An 8,686-nucleotide genomic window follows, 5' to 3' on the forward strand; every position below is an offset into this window, starting at 1 on the left:
AATTACGTCATCAATGATAAACGATTGTCTGCGATTTCTTCTTGTTTTGTTGAATTTCTTTGCTGTAAAAATTAGATGGTCATATTGAAAATAAATTTTGTCAAAAACTTTGTAAGCTATTTGTATCTTTATTTATATCTTATTATATTGATCATAGATAAACACTTGGTAGTGAAACAGAAACAATGATGTCATGATTCTGCAAGTAATATAAGTCGGGTTAAAATGCCTATTTGAATCTTGGGCGAAACCGGCGCGGATAAAGTGTAAGGTGGTAAAAGTTCGGGGATAAAGCGTTATCTCTAATCCATGATAAAGCCTTGGGATAATCGCCTTGGGATAACCCAGGATAACCCACAAAACCTTGACAAAACCAAGGCCCTAAAACATACCGGTAAACGGACAAAACCGATAAACCTGTGTAGTGTAAGCTTGGTGACGACCTTGTTTAGATAATTTAAATACTGGATGAATTTTAGGGCAGGGTTTACATTTGATATCTGCTCATTAGACATTATGTACGTAACTACGTATCTATGGCGACTATGGCACAAGTTGAAGTTAGCCGATTTTGCAAAATGGATTTGCTCCAGCATAACATTTTGGTTCAATATAATTTAAAATTGTTAATAATAGGATTAAGTGCTAGCTGAAGCCACACTAAAGCCATATATAGATAAGTTTGTATCCAGACTAAGAAGTCCATGGACACGAGTTGTTGGTAACCAGACTGGAAAAAATACATGTTATGCCGAATATGTCCGGCGTAGTGGCGGGATTGCGCCAAAATTTCAGCGCACGTCCGGCGTAACTTCGCATGCACCGAATTCAGCGCATGGCAGCGCCAGCGGACGAATTGTTGGGCGCCGGGCGATCACATAATTTTTTGGCTTAATATGATCACCGAATTTATGCGGTACGCTGGACCCTCGGCATGGAGCTAGCTAGCTGAACAGGTTGTTTATTTCCATGGTCCATGAAAGCCCAATGCCTCAATACGCTTAGCGCACTGTAGCGTCGTGCCGTGAAACAAGGCTGGAGCTGGAAGTTTCAGGGCCACACAAATCGGCGGAGCGGTGTGTTCGAGGCTGGCGGGAGCCAGCGAGGGCCGGGCATCGGAGCAGCACGTGCTCCGGCACATCAGTCTCTTCTCGGCACACGGGCAGCAAAACTTTACAAATATCAGACAACTTTGCTGATGAATATTCAGGGAAAGAGTATGGACAAAGTCATATGAAGACAGAGAATTGCGATGGATGAACAACTCTACCGTTGAGGAATGTTGCATTACCTACTCTCATTGATTCCTTCTTCCCTTCTTCGCAGAATCGCAGTAGCGGACTATGGCAGGCATGGAGCTGGAGGTAGCGCCGTTACGGAGCTTCGATGACTTCCTGGCACACTCGGCTCGCTTCCAAATTCCCAACTACCGGGAACCGGAGAAATGGACGAACCGTGTTCTGCAGAACCTGCTCTACTACCAGACCAACTACTTTGTCTCAGCGGTGATCATCTTCACCCTCGTGGGGTAAGTGCTGCAGCTAAATCACCTGGCGATAAAACCAGTATAACGCTTTTTGGGGCGACTAACGGAGCGAGCGAGAGGATGGGCCTTGCACGTGCGAAATTGCGAGGCGGTACCTCCAACTGACTTGTGCACAGCACCCTACTAACCGGTCTCTAGCGATGTGCCAAATTTGAGCACAATCGGCCCAGCCGTTCTCGAGATCTGGAAGCGGCACCCTGCACGTGCGCACGTGCAAAGTGGGTCCCAACTGACTTGTGCACGGCACCCTACTAACCGGTCCCTAACCGTGTACCAAATTTGAGCGCAATCGATCCAGCCGTTCTCGAGATCTGGAATCGACCCATGCACGTGCGTACGTGCAGCAGCACCCCAACTGTGGCACATGCAAATGCATTGCCTAGTGGGTGCCTACTGCCTACCTACATGCCAACTTTCAGCGTAATCGGCCCAGTAGTTACCGAGACATTGCAACTATTACAAAACTGGCACCTCTAACGAACGTTTTGCACGTTGCACGTGCATAAGGGGTCACCCACATGCACCGGGAGTAGTTCAATACTTGGTAGAAGGAATTAAGCTACCCTAAAAGAATTACCGCATGTAAATCGGTCAAGTGGTTGCTGAGATATAAGCGTTGTAAAAGCGTGACCACGGCCGGCCGCTCATACTAAGAAATTTCCGTTATTTTACGTAAGACTCCGCTCGCTTCGCTCGCTCCGTAATTAATGGTGTGAAGTAGCGAGGAACGAGCATTGTTTTTACTTCTTCGAGGAAAAGATCAATTGATTCTTCGCGTATTTATTCTCACCTGGCGTTAAGTCTGCTATAAAGGGAGCAGATTGCACCATGCTGATTGTGCTGTATCTTATTGAACTGGTTTCGATGCTGGCTGCTGGTGACTCCTTACATAGATGTGTATTGTATATAAGTAGGTACTCTTTTATATCTCGTTTGACCCACTGTGGCTCTCGCCGTATCACACTTCGCAGTATCGATGTTTTTTATACAGAATCCCGATCACTTCTGGCCGCTCACTGCACTCTATCCGTGAATAATAGGACCATTGATGTACTGCTCACCGTCCCCGCCCCAGGATGATAAGTGAACGGCAGACCATCCGCCCCAGGGTGATGGTGGATCGTTGACCGCTGTCCGTTGACCGCTGACCGCATGGGTGTACCGTTGTCGCTGACCGTCTTTGCCCCAGGGTGATGCACCCGCAGCAGTTTCTGTGCGGGATGGCGGCGCTGGCCGTGCTGTTTGCCGTCTTCTACTATGTCACCAACCGGAAGGCGATGGCGTCCCGCTTCCGGCGCGACCACCCGCTGCTCAGCCTGACCATCATCCTCACCGGCGGCTACTTCATCATGGCCATGCTCGGATCCGTGCTGGTCTTCCTGCTCGGCATCTGCCTGCCGCTCTTCGGTAAATGACGGCACTCTCATACACACACACACACACACACGCACGCATACACACACCGGTGTTTCTGCTCAGTGCTCGGGATCTGCCTGCCACTCTTTGGTAAATGACGTCACGCGTTAAATACACCGGTGTTTTTGCTCGTCGTCTAACTGCTGCGCTTCGGCAAACGACGCCACTCCTATACTATGCATATAACACAAACGTATACGGCACACGCTCATTTGAGAGGACGTGTATAATACATATCATTATATATATACATCGTGTATATATACATCACTCATTAGGGGTTGGATTTTGTCTTGTCTCGTTGCTTCCGCGAAATGTGCTTGCTGTTTACGGAATCCTCGCTTAATAGTTACGATGTTTGGTGACTGTCAAAGGGCTAGTGAAGTATATGCTATTGGGGGTACTGGCACGAGACTTCATAAAGTCAAGTCATCGCATACCATCACAGATGTGCGAAATCGTTTGGGCCTTTCTGATGGTATTTATTTCACCGAACGGAATGTCTCAGTGTTGAGTGTAGGTAGTGGCACTTTGACGGCCGGCCACCGTCCCTCCGTCCGGCTGTGCCGGCTGTGGTGGCCACCACTCCCTCCGCTGACCGGCCGTGCCTCCTCCCTCCCCGTCTGCCTCCCAGCGGTGCTGCTACACGCCTCGCTGCGACTCCGCAGCATCAGGAACAAGCTCACCAACCGCATGGAGTCGGTCGGCATGCGCCGCTCGCCGATGGGACTCTTTCTTGACGAGCTGGGGATGGAAAGCGACAAAGTTGTCATGTGAGCAGGCTCAGCGTCACCTGAGAGATGGCTTGAGGTCATGTGTGGGGTCTTGCGTCGCTTCTTGCCAGTTCGTGCTATAGCAATTGAGACGCTTTATTGCTGAATGCGAACGCTGAAATCTGATTTGCTGCCACTTGGGGGAGGGGGGGTTGTATGTGTGCCATAATTTACCGGTTTAAGGTTATGCTATCGGGCTTATATAGCAGAGTTGAAGGACAGAGGCATACGTTTTGGTCATATTTGTTTTATTGCGTATGAAGCTGAGTGTTTATTCCTTTTACTGTTGATTCCAAAGTCATTCCAGAAATGGCCATGATATTTTCTAGTGTGCTGTGACATATCTTATTTATATTCGTATGTGCATTGTGCGTATCGGTGATGCCAAAAGAATGTTATTTACGGTTGGCTGGCCAGTGCTCCTGTGAGCTCGCCATTGGTTCGACGGCCAGTGTTTGCGTGTGTTCGTTATGATCAGACGTTGGGACTGGTGGGCAGCTGTTACCTAGTGATGAGATGTCCAGGCGCTTGCGCTGGTCATCGGGAATAGGAATATTCTGATGTAGCCTGGTCTACCGGAGAGGAGCATGTCTGTGTAGAAGGAAGCAATACCAACTGATTTGTAAAGGCAGCGTTATGTTATGGACCTGTGCCGTGTCATCGTATTTTGTCTATTGAGTGCGACGTTTTGAACGAGGGATAGTGAACTCTCCGAATTCTTATGAACGGTGGCTTATTCCATTTTTGCTTACGGTAGTAATACAAAACTCGTGATGAACTCCAATTTCTGTCGTGTTGGACCATTAATCTTTCTTATGGTTGATTTCTCCCGATCTGTGTGCGTTGGGGGCGCGATGGATGCTCGATCTCCGACTCCGCCTTCCGTCGTGCGCCAGCCAGAAAAAGGGCACATCCAATAGAAGTGAGGACACTGCCTGATTTTCACCGACCTGAAGCCAATTTATGCGAGGTACGCTCGAGGTTCATCAGGCACTCATCTCAGTTTTCATCAATCTATGTTTGTTTGTTGGGTTAGGCCCTTTCGGTGTAAAGAGACCATTTCAGAGCCGGAAGGATGATAGGAATTAGGGGGAGACATTGGTCTGGGCAGGCACCCTAGTGAGTCGCCGGGGCTGAGCCCGTCCAGAGGACAGGCCACCCAGCTCCAAGGTACTCACTGCACCCGGCTACGGGGTGCGTTCCCTCGGGAGCAGCGCCCAGCGGTGCCGCTCCAAGGGAGCAGCCCGCATGAGATTAAGTTGCCTGTCCAGCCCGGAGGGGTTGCGGCGTGGATGAGAAGGATTTCAGTATCCTGAGGATAGAAGCACGGAACGGGGTGATCAATCTATGGATACTCATCCGTGGTGGCCGAGCCCGCTACGAAGTTTGGTGCTGGTGCGGAGCCTTGTGAAAGCGACTTTCTCACCACCGGCCCATCCATCTTATGGGCTCGCGATTCTATAAGACTGAAAGAAGTCGCAGCTAGTATCTTTCCATACCCAATTTCAGAGGGAGCCGTATTTCATCCACCTATACATCGCCTCGTTCGATGAAGAGGGAGCTGGCTGCTGGTCCGTGCGGTCCGTGGGTCTGCGCAGGTCTGCGATCATCAAGCGGTTTGCGGCAGCCTCTGCCATCTGGCGGTGATGAGAGTAACTAGTAGTCCGGGTCCGCGGCTTGACCGGAAAGGAACCGTTTCCGTGGAGGAAACAGAAACAGAACAGTTGGGCAAACTAGGCGGCGGGAATCAAAATATGGAGGCATCAAAATATTGATTCTAGTGGGCGGAGCTTTGACCATATATGGGCATACGTGCAGACCATCACAGAAACGTCAATTCTTCAGCAACCGGCTACAATTTCAAGATAGTTTCTTCACAAAATGAAGAGCAACGTTGAAGCTACCCGCCAGGCACGAAACAATAGCCCTAACCTCTTAGGTTAGTTTAGGAAAGCGTCTTGAAAATAATCAAGATATTGATTCATCACGGCGGCTAATCCCGGCGAGAATCAATATTTTGATTCCGCAAACAGCTGGCTAATCATTATTTTGATTCTGAAATCAGCTGGTCTATCAATATATTGATTCTGCGAACTGACTTTCTGCAGATGTACTTCACTCTTCAAATTGATTTATGGAACGTTTCTTGTGTGCAAATAATGCAAATTCAATAAATTCATGAAGATATTATCAGCACAGGATCGTGTAATTTTTTTCTAGACCTTATTCCCACGGTAGACCAGGGATTTTCAGCACTCACCCTAGCTCCCTGCTCAAAGCTGCAAGCCTTCGAGGGAATGCGTGAAGGGAGCCGTGCTGACCTTTGTATAGGGGTTGTACTGAGTCGGAGCCGGAACCGAAGCCCGACCATTTTACTCGGAGCCGGAGCCGGAGCTGGAGCTGATTTTTTCCTCCGGAGCCGAAGCCGTCTGACATTTTCACGGCTCCACATCCCTGCTTTGTAGCATTGATTTTGAGTAAAAAAAAGTTAACTTATCGTCTTTCACGTGTTCATGAATGTGTTTCTACGCATCTGTGTCCCGTCCCATTTCTGTGGAGTACAGTAAGAGATATTTCGCCGAACAATATACTCAAGCCCGTTGCACAAATTGCACAATTTGAATGAAAATATGATACACGGATGTATTTGCATTCGCAAATAATACGATGATATTCATAACACATTTCACAAAGATCCCTGCAATTGCCACACATTTGCCATCACAAAGCCCTGTCGTTGATGCTCACATCCCATGCAAAGCAATACTCACTTTTAGGACACGTCTCTTATTCAATATGGCTACGTATTTGCAAAACATGCAGTTAATAATATTTGAAACTGAGACCTAACCAATAAGACATACCGTGGACAGGTAAGAAAAACAAATAAACGTCTGGAGAATGACCTCAACGTCTCGATGTTGCCTAATTACAAAGAGCAATTTTCGGTTTCGAATCAAATACATGAAATAAATATAAACAAAATTTGTACAGATACACTCAATATAGGGTTTATGATTAGCACGGCTACCTAAAACATCAATCCTGTCAGGTTGAGCCACTTATGTCCACACCCAAAGCAGGTCGCTTTGGAACACCACAAGATCCCATATTACCACCGAAAACGGTCACCAATTGGTCTACTGATCAGCATCTTCAGAACATTCTCGACCGAAAAGCTATCAGTCCTGTCTGTGTTTTGGTTCGCTTCATTTGGGCTATGCGCACGTTTTTCTACTCCGGTTCTAGGGACGAGATAGCAGTCATCACGCGCTGCACCAGCTCGTTCTTTGACAGGTTGGTGACGCTGTCGTCATCCGGCAGGATAAACACGTGGCGCATTTCACCCTCGGCCCCGCCAGCCACATACACACTTCCTTACGTCATATTGTTTCTCGCTACGAGATCAAAGTTCAAAAGGTCGTGATGTAGGTAGTCTCCGCCCAGCCCGAGTCAGGTACTCCACCGGTTGGTCGGGTGCGGCCAGGTCCGCGCAACGCCGCCCTTCTTCGGTCGACGCTCTGGTTGACAGGGATGGCGTTGTCATACAGTTGCCTGTCGACTGAACAGCGATTCAAGACGCCATCCTTGACCCTCTGAAGCTGATCCCCGCAACGACCAGTGTTTGAGCCTTGGTTGACCTGCAGCAAACAACAGAACAGAACACAATAATTAGGACATTTGTGGACAATAAATTGGGAAACTATATGTGTTATTATTCTATTCGTTCAGCAACTATTAATTTTAGAATATATTCAATAAAAAATTAAATACTTAATGTCACTTAAATTTCCACTGAACGTCACCAGGTGCGCCAACAACTGTCATCTCATGCAGTTATATAAATTCTGCCAAAAAAGTAGATCTGAGGCCAGTTGTACCAACAGAAAAATAGGTGGCTGCCGGATTTTTTTTGTCTTAAAGTTACTTCACATACAGAGCATGAACGGTACAGCCCTATCCGTTTACGTGCCCATCATGTAACGCTCCATATGTGAAGCAGTCTTTAGGCAAAAAATTCCAGCATGCAACTATTTGTGTTGATAAAACTGGCCTCTAAAATTAACTTTGGCATGGACAATCCTGAAAATTAACTATCCAGCATTCCCTGGACTGACGTACATTAGACACATAATTTTCTTGAAGATCACGCATAATGTAAATATGGCTTACACCATTCAGCAACTTGCTTTTGTTGCACTTACAAATTAAAGTTGTAGCAACAATTGGGTGAGTGAGACACAAGCAGAGGCTAAAACATCCAAATTATGTAAAATACTGGACATGCACTGCCCCCATTTCATGAGTCCACCCAACAATTCTATCATGTGAGACAAAACATTAGGCTTCTTGTAACTAATTTATACCGTAACTTTTAAAGGACATCATATTTCACTGAAATACTACACCTAAGACATCATTTTCAAAAAAATATAGCTTAAAAAGACAACAGAAAAGTGAGAAGGCGTCCCGCGCCGCTGACGTCGCTACCGCGCCATGTTCCTAAAACCATCTCTTAAAACGAGTTTTCGGTAAGAAACGTTAAGATCACATGCCTGAAATTGAAAAACACACTTCAAAGTATCTTAAAATGTGATCCATTGTTACTTACACTTCAGAAAAGGTCGCTTAAACAAAATAAAACCGGGAGCACTACGTTGCATCCAAACACCCACGACGCCGGCGCGAAATGGCGGGAACCGGAAATCGTGGCTAGATACAAAGAAAAAGAATATTTCTTATAAATGAATTATACAACTAAATAACGCATTTTTTATTTTCTTTTAGACAAAATTATGAAAAAATGACAAAGGCTCGTCGTTAATGATAAACAGAGCAAGTTTTAACAGCACGTTTTTGTTGAATTATGGCGGCGAAATCTTTATGCCATCCGTAAAGGTACGCGCGACAAACGGCTGATAGCCATGCAGCGAAAAATTGAAGCGGGGAA

At 46.8% G+C, this 8,686-nt stretch overlaps 1 protein-coding gene and 1 long non-coding RNA gene across 6 annotated transcripts; one reads left to right on the forward strand and one right to left on the reverse strand.

The window, feature by feature from the left end:
• The first annotated feature begins 241 nt into the window (after positions 1–241).
• On the forward strand, positions 242–4,513 carry LOC122389427 (PRA1 family protein 3-like). Of its 5 annotated transcripts, none has more exons than XM_043381479.1 (4): positions 242–266; positions 1,327–1,528; positions 2,736–2,953; positions 3,597–4,513. In XM_043381479.1, exons 2-4 carry the CDS (start codon positions 1,344–1,346, stop codon positions 3,737–3,739), a joined length of 546 nt encoding a protein of 181 aa, XP_043237414.1. In that variant the 5' UTR covers positions 242–266; positions 1,327–1,343; the 3' UTR covers positions 3,740–4,513. The 5 variants fall into 5 exon arrangements, with proteins under 5 accessions (XP_043237414.1, XP_043237411.1, XP_043237412.1 ...); XM_043381476.1 differs by having other exon boundaries at positions 262–394; XM_043381477.1 differs by lacking the exon at positions 242–266 and adding an exon at positions 296–426.
• A 1,845-nt stretch (positions 4,514–6,358) lies between these two features.
• LOC122389432 lies at positions 6,359–8,541 on the reverse strand. Its single transcript, XR_006257973.1, has 2 exons — positions 8,348–8,541; positions 6,359–7,376 (listed from the first exon to the last, which is right to left on the reverse strand). It is a non-coding gene; the product is annotated as an uncharacterized LOC122389432 (long non-coding RNA).
• Positions 8,542–8,686: the final 145 nt, after the last annotated feature.

The sequence above is a fragment of the Amphibalanus amphitrite genome, unplaced genomic scaffold (assembly GCF_019059575.1).
Source record: "Amphibalanus amphitrite isolate SeventyFive unplaced genomic scaffold, NRLGWU_Aamphi_draft 000358F_arrow, whole genome shotgun sequence".
Classification (NCBI taxonomy): domain Eukaryota; kingdom Metazoa; phylum Arthropoda; class Thecostraca; order Balanomorpha; family Balanidae; genus Amphibalanus; species Amphibalanus amphitrite.